The 13,266-nt window shown below is 35.1% G+C and overlaps 1 protein-coding gene across 1 annotated transcript; it reads left to right on the top strand.

The window, feature by feature from the left end:
• The first annotated feature begins 2,224 nt into the window (after positions 1-2,224).
• Positions 2,225-2,716, top strand: LOC105365107 (uncharacterized). The gene has a single exon (XM_011503202.1). The coding sequence runs from the start codon at positions 2,225-2,227 to the stop codon at positions 2,714-2,716; it is 492 nt and encodes a 163-aa protein (XP_011501504.1).
• The last annotated feature ends 10,550 nt before the right edge of the window (positions 2,717-13,266 follow it).

Genomic DNA, 13,266 nt, shown 5'->3' with positions numbered 1-13,266 from the left:
AAGTAAGCCCAGCATGAAAGAAAGACACGTCAATTCGCCTCTGTGCAAGATAAAGGAGTTGACACTATCCCCTTCATATCGACAAAGTACCAGACTACAACCAACCAAATCATATCCATCCACACGAAGTATTCGGGGTGATGAACCATTCATCACAGGATCAGATCAAGGCTACTGTACCTCTGTAAGTAAACCAAGTCTAAGGCATAAATCATTGCTAATCCCTACAAGATTAGCATGATGCTAATATTAATATAGCACAACCATACTCACTAATAAGAGTGTGCATAATCAGTTGCTGATTCTTGTAAGATGAACAACAACATCAAGGAACATCTCGTGCAGGTAAACTATTCACTACAGGATTAGTTCAAACAACCGAATAGTCGTGACTGAACATAGTATATACCCTTCCATCACATAACTCCAACGCAACAAATGTAATTGTAAATAAGCCATAATAAAACTATATTTAACGAAGAAGCGCACACTGTATTCAAATAAAGTCACTCTGTATTAAAAAAGAGTTAACGAACAACCTGGCTGAGGAACACTAATCATTATAGTGTGAAATCTCAGGAGATGAAATCTCAGACTTTGCTAAGCCTTCAAGAGAGTTTCTAACGTGAGTGAGAAACTGTGAACCGTGAAGTCTCGCCGATCAAGGCACAAGCACAAGGAGTTCGACTCCCAAGCGTCAATTTTCCGAAGTTTTCGGGAAAACAAGAGGACTGGCTTGAATTTCGTGATCTTTTCAAGGCTTTGGTTCTGAACAACAATGATACTAGCGATGTTGAAAAAATGCACTACTTCCTTTAATAATTCAATCATGTTTCGATCAAGTCTTCTCCAATTTAAACCCAATTGAAGAGGAGATAGCCGAGTTGAAGAAACTCATGAACATCACCGGGGAAGTAATGAAACCGCTACAGGCCTTGAGAGTCATAGAAGATTGGTGGAACTGCGTACTGTATACCTGATCTCTCGACGGCTCGATCGTGCCACAAGGGAATTATTGGAGTCATCATCTAGCACTTCCACCTTATACCCGCACTTCGCTCAACTGGAAACCTCTCTAACGTCTCGGATAAGGACGTTAATACGGATGGACTCAATGACAGATGGATCTAGAGCCATTCCAACAGTACGACTCCAACACGCTCCACGAGAAGAACATCCAATACCTACCAGACATCATTAAAAAAGCCTCAGGTAGTCCAATCATTTGGATCATCCGAGTTACAGGTATGCATATGCTGTTCCAAAAAACAGAAAACAATGTCATCATTAGAAAAACGCAATTTGGGAAGAAACAGAGGAGACTGCCTCGCTTACTCAAGAATCCACACGGGCTCGCGTATAAGCTCTAAAAACTGCAAGAGGTGCCCTAAAGAACACCACTTGCTACTATGCGAGAAAGGCAATGGAGAAATCACTCAAGTTAGTAGTTTAAATCCATAGTCCAGATGAGATGATAGTGCAATCGACGATGTACTAATTCATTCCACGACACCGTTACTTGCCACTGCTATGGCCAAAATACTGTCAAAAACTACTACTATACAAGTTCGTCTTCTCATTGATACAGGCTGTGAACTTACATTCTTCAACGAGAACTCAATTCAAATCATCAGACAATATTCCTCAAAAACATTCAATTATTTACATTCATGGAATTGGGAGAGCTCAATTAACTCAGACAGAAGGTGTTGTGTCACTCACTCTCCGTTCAATCCTCTTTAAGGCCATAGTCAGCATAGAGGCTGACATTCTGAAGAGATTAATATCATTAAGTCCTTTTTTCGAACCAACTTCACACGATTGGCAACACTTGAAAAACTTAATATTGTCCGATCCGAAATATCTTAAACCTCGATCAATAGACATCATTCTTGGAGCAGTCATGTATGGGCAGATCGTTAAGCCCCACGTCATCACTCGTTCTCCATCCATGCAAATGGAGCAGCTATCCATTTTTGGATGGCTCGTGCTGGGAATTGCTGACTCCATAAGATCTCCGACGTCCACATCACTCCATATTTCAAAACAGGATGACGAGAATACACTAGAAGAATTATTGACGAAGTATTGAATTTAAGAAGAAATACAATTAAGCGACGCTCAAAAGTATACACCTTAAGAACAGCAGTGCGAAGAACACTTCAAGAGTACTCATTCACATGATTCACCCGGAAAGTACACCATTCGGATTCCTATAAACACAATGGTCAACCGCATCGGTAATACACTGTACGGTAATAACACTGCCCGTTGCTGCTTACAGAACCTATTAAAAAAATTTTCGAGAAACGGGGATCATCATCATCAACATCAACAGCTCATGAAGGAATATGAGGATCTTAACCACATAACGAAGACTTCAATGTCAAAGCATGAAATTCAATATAATCCGCTACATCACAGTTTGCTCAAACCAGATAGCATTACAATCAAGTTAAGAGTGGTATTTGATGGCTCCAGTACATCGATATCAGGTCTGTCAATCAACGACATTATGCATTCTGAACCCAATTTGAATCCAGAAATATCAGACATCTTAATTTGGATCCGAAGACAAAGACATCTGTATGCCACCGACATCACTAAAATGTACAGGCAGATAAAAATTCATAAAGATGACTGGGACCTTCAGAGAATCCTGTGGATAGATGAACAACAAGCAGAAGTGTCATACCATTTGACAACAGTCACATAGGCAACAAAGGCTGCCCCGTTTCTGGCAGTCAGAACATTACTTCAACTACTGGAGGATGAGAGAACCAAATTCCCTCTTGCTATGCCATCCATCGCCCATGGCAGATATTTCGAAGACAGCTTCGCAATTCCATACATCCCAGAACAACTATCAAAGTCGCACTGCAACTACGGGACTAGTAAGTAGCACATTGTTCGAAAGTGTTATTATTTTTTAGTTCGATCTACCAATTTTTCGATAGCTGTAATAATTGGCCGCCCGCCCTAGCAGATACTTGGGTGGGAGTCAGGTAGAAGGGTTGTAGAAATGTGTAATATGTGCAACCTACGTTAATATATGGTTTATTAACAATTATATTACCAATAAGCAGTAGTCACTGATCACAAAAGAGTGTAAGCTCTGTCTTGTCTCAATGATGTGGTTGCTCCTCGATGATGGCGATGTCGTCGTCTGAAAGTTGTAAGGAACTACCTTGAGACTATGCTTGTTGAAGTCGTATAGTTTCTCGTAATGCAATCAGCACTGATCTGACTCCTGGATCAATCTGACTCCTTGTAAGTTGTAGCACACTTTATAATTAAAACGTGTTTTCCTTGGGACGGCTTCATTGTGTGAGTATAACTGAACGACTCCTGAATGGCCGAAAGCAGGACAAATTCACATTCACAACAGGAATAGCCCAGATATTTTATCAATTGATCAAAGTCATGGCCAATCCAGCCAACATTGAACGACAAACAATGTGAACAGAAAGCACGTCTCAGCGCCGTACTACTAACCACAGTACCCAAGACGCAATATCAATGGGACATTATCCACAGATACTCAACTCTCAAAAAATTGTTGCAAGCGACAGCACTCTGTCTCATATTTAACGCACGACTAAGAAAATATATTGAAAAGTCCTCCACTATCCAGATTAACATAGAAACCTTGGAGAAAGCAACGATATTCTGGATAAAGGCAACTGAATCAGCATACTTCTCTCAAGAATTAAGAATTCTTCACTCCGACGCTCACTAGACGATCTGGAATTATTAGTTAGTAGTTAGAATTATTAGTAGCAGTAGCAAATAACTGTAAAGCTATCGAACATTAGCAGTTCGAGCCAAAAAATCAAAAATTTTTAACCAAATTTATCCATTGGCTTTTACCCGAATTTCATTGTCACGAGAAACTATATTTATTTAATTAAAATAAACTTAAAACTAAAAATTCACTTCAAATTTGATGGAATAATTAATTATTTGTTTTCTTAAATAAACATTAGTAATGTCATTGTTCAGTTCTATCAGACATTCTTATCAAACATTTGTAACAATAGAATACTCCACGAGTATTCAGTACATAATAAAACTATTATTGTATAAAAATATTAGCCACTTTAATACAAAATGAAATTAGTATTAATGTTGTTATTAGAATAAATTAATATAACATAATAACTGTGTGCGGCAAAATTTATACATTAAATATTTTTACACGTTAAATTTATTTTTATATAATTTTTAATTCTTGAATTTTCATATTGAAAAGTTGTGTTTAAATATTATAGTAAAATAAAAATTACATTTATTACATTGGATAAATTTTTTTAATTCTTAATGTCATAGATAAAATTAAATTAGAAAAAAATGTAGTAATACGCATTGAAGAGAAACTTTAGATTTTTCATTTCCTATACACCATCTTCTATAAAGCAAGTTCATTGAATAAAATGATTTTGACATTGGCTTCAACTAAAATACCTTTAAATTTAATGATTTCATAAATTTTATTATTAATGATCACTTAACCATTTACATTTAACGCCAAATCAAGTACACAATCATCAAAATCGTTCACATTGTCCAACTATAAAACCTCACATGCGCCAAACAGACCGAACACCCATACAGGAACACTGAAGGCTCGAACAAAAATCTGTTCAACTCGCGACGCATTCAAAGCTCGTATCTTCACAAATCGCAACTCGATTGCCATTCTGTCAAGTAAATCGAGTCTTGTAATTCGCGCGTTGAGCCGATCGGCCATTGTGCAGGAAGGGAAGCCGCGACCCTCGCCATTCATGCGAATTGACAATGCCCTGAGAGAATTGTGAAAAAAACGACTCGTTACGTGGGACTACAATCTTGATAGACTCGTTTGGGCATCTCGGGTTGCCCCTTAATTTTCTCTTGTGAAAATTTCGCGTGCCGACTGTTTTGCGAAAACACGCGAACGAAGGATGACAGGCGACATGACCCAACCGGTCGAGTGCCTTGAGAAGCTATACACACTTTGATCGATTTTTCGATTTGGTTTCATGTTTTTATAATTCAAGATTTTTATTCATTACTCCATGTACATATATAAATTTTACCATGCATAGTACGTGGTCCGATTTAATGTATAATTGCAATTTATGAAATTTTATATTATCACAAATTGATGTATGATGTATGATATTAAAAAATGTGTTATAATTACAATTTCAGGCCACTTGCTCCATTATCGAGAAAACAATATTTTGAAACTACAATATAATTTTTCTTAATAGTATTTGAAATCTTTAAAATTAATATTAATATTGTATATATCGTTAGTCGCTCTGTCGTGTAATTTATAAATAAGCTTATCAATTAATTAAATAATTAAAACGACGCAATTATTTATTAATTTTTTTAAATATTTAAATCATTTGTTTCAAAGTAACTATAATTTTATATTAAATTTTACATGAACTTAGGAATACAAATATAAATCTCTACATGCGTTTATTCTTAATAATAGATAAATGTACTTTTTGTGTTAACACATCTACCTCTTTTTCATTCGATTTTATGACTATTTCAATAATTAATTAATTAATTATAATGTATTAAAAATACAAATTTTAAAATATCTCTATCTTTACAAAGTCTTTACAAATTTATTATCTTTTCCACATAAATTTTCATTTTGTTCATGACATTCGACTATTAATTATACTTGTCAATATTTAAGAATTTAATATACTAATATTACCTTATTTAAATATATATAATCGACTATTGCATTTAATAAACTTTACAATAAGCTTAAAGTTTCCATTCGAATATCTATAGAATAATCAGTGAATTTCCATGCAAATTAAAAATCTATCAACTTAAATAAAGACTTATACTCTTATAAGTAAATTATCTCTTTAATGACAAAAATAAAATTGATGGACAAATGAAATCAATAAATCATCAATCTCTTTTGCTTATAATAATTAGATTGATTGTAATCAATAATTCGCATTTATAATTGATTTGTAAGTAACGATACCGACCAGCCACACTTTGACCACTTGAATTTACACAAACGATATTTTAAAGCATTTTTTTCGGGTTTTGATTGTGGCGAAGTCGTCTCCGTTACACGTGGGGTACGAGGGTTGAAGGAGTCGCTTGACCAGCGGTCAACGCATACGGTGAGAATATATTGAAAAAACCTCTCCCCACGTTACTTCTCTCTAGCTAACTTCTTCGACTCGTATCTCAGCGACTCGTTTTACGAGTCTTCGAGACTTTTCAACCAGGTGTCCAACCATAACACCCTACACTCGTTTTAATTGCGTTGTTTACGCGGAACTCGCGTAACTCTACACTGAAGAAATTTTCGCACGCGGCTTCATTTTCGGACAGATATTAACCGGTTGTCGGACGTATCGAATGCAAAATAGGTCTTACGAAAATACCCAGAGATCTAATTTTATTCCTCTCACTATTGACTTGTGCAAGGCATAAGTACATTTTGTAAACTAATCCGTTTCAAATGCATTAATTAACTGTGCTACGAGAGGCGAGAGCTCATAAAGCATTACGAGAGAAGCTTCTTCTACAAGTTTATTTCATATGTCAAGTTTTCTTCTATGTTCTCAAAAGTTATTATTAAGTATTGTTACCGTTCTTTTTATTATCTCGTAAAAAAATCGAAAATATTATTGAAATATAATATATATCATATAAATATAAATTAAATATAACGCATAAATACGCTAAGTAAAGCTATAATAATAAACTAATTGTTTTTTTTCTATTCAAAACATTGAACGGGCTTTTTCTTCGTAATTTGTTTAATATTATAACATTTTAACTATTATATATATATATGTATATATATTACAGTAAATCCTTTATAGAATAAACGGTAATATATCGGTAACATAAATCGGTGCATTATTGTATAATATTTTTACGAATTTAATAAAAGATTTGTTAAAATTTTTAATATAATCATCAAAATTAAATGTTGTATTTTGTGAAATTAATACGCATTATTTTCAATGTTATTTAACAAAACGGTTCAACGAACTTATAGAACGACTTATAGAAAAATAATGCAGCTCTTTGATAACGCAAGGACCTCGAACATTGACGCAAAACGAAACTACATAACGATCGATAAATAGTCGGGCACACATTTTCATCAATTTCAGCCGAAATCACCTCGCCTGATGATCACCACACCTTATATAGGCATATAAGCACATACATCATCACATCGACATCCGCGTGTGGTTTTTAAAGGTCGCGCGCTCGAGTTCCTTAGCCTCGATTGCGCGTCGACTATTAAACCGAATCTTATGCAGCGGCGCGATGACGCCATTTTGAATAATGCCAACCAATCGCGCAACGACTCATGGCTGTCTTAGGGGGGTGAGCCGGGGGTGGCTCCCACCCTCCCTGGCGTTCCCTCTCCCCGGCCTTTATATTATGCAGAGCAATCCCCCCCCCCCCCAAAGCTTTTGCCGCTCTCTTCCTTGCGACGCGCTCGTTTACTCTCTTACAGAGCCGTCGCTCCAGGATGTGAAATGCTTCTCTCGGGGACGCGTCACGTCGACCCATCGCATCTATGCCCAAGCACTCGAGGATTACCGCTCAAGCTTAGGAGAAACTCGATTTACTCAACTTCGTTGATTTGACGGATTTTCTTTTCACCTAACTTGTCTTCATACTTGGTTACATGCTATAATTAAATTCCATTGTAGAGAAACGTCAGAAAATGAATATGCATTTGTAGCCGGATTTTATGTCGATCATTTCTAAAATCAATCACTTGACTTGGCATAAATATTGTGTCCTCTTAACATAATTAATGTTAATACTTTTATGATTATCCAAAATAAAAGCTCCAAAATCCAAATAATAAATGATCTAATTCTGAACATTATAATAAAAATGCGGAATAAATCAGCATCTTATCAAAAATAATAGTCTGTTATATTTTTAATATCTAATAATTAATAATATAATTAATATCTAATTTAATATCTAAATAATTAAATATTAGATACACGCAAGCATTTGGATACAGGTATATTGATTGTTATCTGAAATACAATGTTTACTTATTATGCATTTTTACTAAAATGCTCAAAATTTAATTTGTAAAAGTAATAAATATAAGATTACTATAAGTTCTATCTATCTATAAAATCGATAATTAAGTTAAAGAAAAAGTGATGTTAATATGTAACATCGTTAATAGTTAACAACTAACAAAGAAACCTGTACAAGTATCGGTAACATCATAGTAATTAAAAACTTGTTTTTTATTTTCCCAATATTAATATTTAAAATATTGTTGTTACGTATAGTGTTAGAGAGAAATAAAGAAGAAAAAAAGACCGATTATACTTCTTATAATCCATATTATTAATATTATTTACACAAATAAGTACTATAAAATGTTAACAAAAGCCCATTCAAAATAATATCAATGCATAGGAATATCAAAGTTTATATAGACCTTGGAAATAAAAAGTTTTTTCTATGTTTTAAGTGTTAAATAAGAGATGAGCACTGTATTTAGTAAAGTTGAATCGCATTCGTTTCTCTTAATAATTCTGTGTCAATAATCCAATTTCGAAAATAATCGCCAACAAAAGAGTCAAAAATCAAAAAATCAAAGTATTTCAATATTTTGAGCCAAATGAGTTGGGCATCGTAAGCCGGCGACCAACAGGTACATGCACACACATATCTGCTGAGCCGTCAGCCACCGGTCGCTCGACCCGCACCACCTTATTCCTAGAATCCATCCCCTTTGCTCTTGTTCTCCTCTTCAACCTCTCCTTCTCCGTCCGTCTAGAAGAGATACAAAACATTTTCCATTAGCGTGGAGATACGCGCGAACTTCCGTTCTCCGTTTCAATTTCATATTGTCTCCCCCTACTGGCGGGGCTGCTCTTTTATACCCAATCGTCGAGGTGGGCGCCAATGGTATCTCCTCTCCTGTCTCCCTTCTTTCGCGTTCCTACGTTTGTACGCCGCGAGGAAGCGGAAGCCCAGGGAGACTGACGTCCTGTCGACTTTCTCTACGTGTCCGCGCTGGAAAATATCGAAGTCGACATGGTGGACCGATCAAGGGCTTCATTGTACTACGTCGACAGCAAATCATATTCGCAAGTTCGATGCTCACTTCCTGTTAGCATTTTTGTAGTTTGAGAATGAAAGAGGGAAAAAGCGAAATTAGTTTTTGTGGAATTGTTAGTTGTCACGTTATCCGATTTACCATTTCCAACAGAATTTTTAGGAGCATTTGCATGATATATGTTATTTTCATTTTTTGTTAACCATATAAAAAGTAATTAAATGATAGCTTATAAAAACTTCTCAATTCTTAATACTATGAGAATGAATGACTTTTGATCAAAGTCCCTGAATCATATGTTGGCATGAATTTTAAATTCGTATTTAATTATTATTAATATTTTCAATTTTGTTTTTATTTCTTTCAATTTTCATTTACATTCGTCCATAATTTTAATTACGCACTAAGCGCTTATTATCCATTTTTATTGACAGCTATGCTATAAACATTTTTTTTGTTGACAATTCGTCGCCTATAATTAATTTCACTCAATCTAACTCATCAATAATAAGAAAGAGAGAACAACTATATAAAATGGAAACTCTTTTCGTTTCTTATTGATTTGCTTACCATATTGTTAATTAATCTTAATTGCGTAAAGGTAAACAAAAGATTTGCAACATCTAGTCAGTATGATTATCTAAATAAATTTAAATCATTAGTAACAATTACATCTTAATAACCTTATGCTAAATGTTAAATGTAATGATGATATAATAATAAAATAATAAAATAATAAAAATAATTAGTTCCAAAAATGGCAGTGTCAGTCTACAAATGTCAGTCCGCGTAACTGAGAGCCAAAACGAATAGATAATCGTTCATTATAGTATTTGAATATTTTCACCGATCATGTCACATTTCAGTCAATATCCAATTAAAAATTCATATTTCTCTTTATAACACAAGCGAGTATTCACGTTTTATAAAGAGTCTCATGAATCCAAGTGGCTTTTGCCTTGCGCTACTACTTGCGCTGAATTACTTAATATTTTAGATGGTAGTTACGCAGCAAGAAAGAGATATCCACCTAATAAGCAGCGAAGCCCGTTGCGATTCGATTTCATGCTAGACCCGTTTCCGTCACAAGTCGTCCCGAGGGCAAAATAACCCTGATACCTGCTTTATGATAAGGAGGTCGACGCGCCTCGTACGCGTCGAGCCCTTCGCTTCGCTTCATTTGATCCGTGTTCAAATTACGTAGTTTCAAAAATACGTCACATTTGTTTGAAAAAGGATGAAAATTCGATGTCTAAAAATACTTTGTAGGGCTGGAGGGAGAGAAAGGAAATACTAGACATTTAGAGGAGAATTAGAGAATTGCTCCAATAGTATAAAAACTCTTTGCCCCGAAAAACATTTTGTTGCCAATAAATTTTCATTTCTACCATTAAAAATAAAACTATTATATTATTACCATATTATTTTCTATTATATCATGCGTCTATTATATTATTTTATGTACTCAATTAAGTATTTTAAATATAAAGACATTGTCCTCTTTCCTTTCTTTATAGTGCAATTTGTCGTACTTTCATCTACATACATTCGATATATATTTCAATACATAATTAATTTGTTTACATCGATGAAAAGTTTGCGAATTTCAATTGCTCCCTATGCCCAGCCATCATATTTTTATTTCTGAAGATATATAGCACACTACATATATTATACAATAATACATGTACCAGTATCTCTTTTTGCCATTAGATATAATCTACTTGTACCCCAATAATGAGCCCTCGATGTATCTTTCAGTAAGAAATAAAATCGTTTCTTCCACTTACAGAGCAAAGCATCCTCCGGGAATAGACGTCGCCGTTAATGCGAAAAGTCAATCGTTAATTCCCGGGCCAAAGGATCTTAGTAGCAGCCATTTTCCACGAGCACCTTCATCTGAAGTTTACGATAGAGCGAGAGTGCGATAGCTTCCCGTCAGTTGACTCGACGGGGCGTTAAGCCTGCGTGTGGGTGGGCGGTGTAAGAAGGCGGGAAGGAAGAGGCTCTACCGTTACCGGCGACAGGAGAGAAGAGCGCGGGGTAGTTATATCCCAGAAACAGACATCCTTCCCCACTAGCAGTATCTTAAGTCTTGCGCGCGACTGCCACGCCTGACAAGCGACGTTAATGTATGTATGAGAGCCGAGGGAGAGAGGCTTTCTAGCCTCCTCGTCCCACCCCATTTCCCACACCACCATTACTACCATCACCACCGCTACCACCACCACCATCGTCTTCCCCCTCACCGCTCATCGACCAACTTTCCATGTGACGTGAAAGAGAGGCCGGGGCTGGAGCTCGTCTTTAGTTTCTAAGGGAAAGGCTTGGCGCTACGTCGTCTACGTGTGCCGTGACGCGAAATGAGAAACATGAGAGACCGAGACGACGCGCATCGAAGCGCCAGCCCAAGAACACCACCCTTACAAACGCTCCTTTTACGTGTATGACTGGGTATACACACCCACACACACGCACAGAGAGAGAGAGAGAGAGAGAGAGAGAGAGAAATATACACACATACATACGTGCATAACACATTTCATACGCACATATACACACTCATTCATACATATATACGTAAGTATATACGGACATACAGCTGTTAGTTCGCTACCGAGTCGAGAAGACTTGTAATTTAGGGTGGAGGAGCGTTATTTCCAGGAAATATTGGTACTTCGTGAATCCTGGGTATTTCTTGGGGTCGGTAATGGTTATGTGGGGTCTACGTGATTTCCAAACTGAAATTTTGTTGCTGTAGCATTGCTGGCTTTTAAAGATTTCGCGGTCGGACGAACTATTACCTAATATTCAATCGCTATACCCTATTATTTCCAATCTACTCTATACATCATCTTACGTACGGTATTTTACGTATGCAAGAATCCTTTTATATAAATAATATTGAATTTTTCTATGAATTTTAAAAAAAAACAATGACAAAAGATCGACAATGAATATTTTATTAAAATCATAATTATATTTTCAAAATACATACCTAAATTACAACGATTAAAAAATGGATGATAATGTCGATTGATTCTCATTTACTTGTGTTTTATAATAATGACCATTAAGATTCAATACCCTCAAATGATTTATAAAATATAACGATTATTTTTAATACGCAAAGAAATTTTAACCAAATATAATAAACGACAATGCATATTAGTTTATTATTTATAATGTAATATTTTTATTTAATTTTTATATTTTAATATTATAATAATATTTATATTTCTTAGAGAGTTATAACATAAATTAATTTTATAATAAATAATAGCCATACTTTTACAAATTACAAAAAACGGAAGATTTTACTACTATTTAAAAATTTAATTATTACTTCACTTACCTCACCATCGGTCAATAGACTCTATATATCCAAGTTTTTATAACCAATGTAAAGGAATTCAAGAAATTCTCACAGCGTCGTTGAATTTACATTACAGAGTGTCGTGTTGTCAAAACGTCAACGTTGCCTTGCATCCCATACAGCAGACCATGCCACCCTCGTGCAAATTCACCCCCCCCCCCACATAAGATGTCTCGAGCGAGATGCGAAGCATCCGCAAAACTAAAATTTGCGTGATTATGCACTTGCTAGCATTCCTTACCATTCGTATGCACGAGCCTCCTCTGGCGTAATCAGCATAACCTACACACAAAGGAAATGTATATTGCCGATGTCTAAATGTAATATAGTGTGTATTAAAAAACCATTTTTTTCACATAGGACATTTCAATTTACTATTTGTTTCTACAGTATTTGGATCGGAGACTGAAAGTAACCGCCATTATTACGAATTAGGTAAGGGTGACACTGTCCGGTTTCAAGACAATCCTAACCGCGCTATCGTGAGAAAGCAACCACCTGTGCGATGTATTTACTACTAGTGTATAGCAATATATTAAATTTTACGATAAATCTATAGAGAATAATGTTAGAAGACTCGTAGTACCTATATACTTACCTGTATATTATACAACTAAATCAAAATATTATTCTTTTTTTTAAATTATAAAAATTAGATGTATTTGTAACAGAGTTCTATTTTGAATAGTAAGCCTAAAAAATTAATTGCCAATTGAAAATTATACTTTAATAAATGTTTTTATAATATGTAATTTTATCAAATATTTAATTTGTTTTAAAAAGAATACTTTAC

This window comes from Ceratosolen solmsi, unplaced genomic scaffold (genome assembly GCF_000503995.2).
Source record: "Ceratosolen solmsi marchali unplaced genomic scaffold, CerSol_1.0 scaffold10, whole genome shotgun sequence".
NCBI lineage: Eukaryota > Metazoa > Arthropoda > Insecta > Hymenoptera > Agaonidae > Ceratosolen > Ceratosolen solmsi.
The sequence above is the reverse complement of the archived record's forward strand: the minus strand, read 5'-3'. Positions and strand labels throughout refer to the sequence as shown.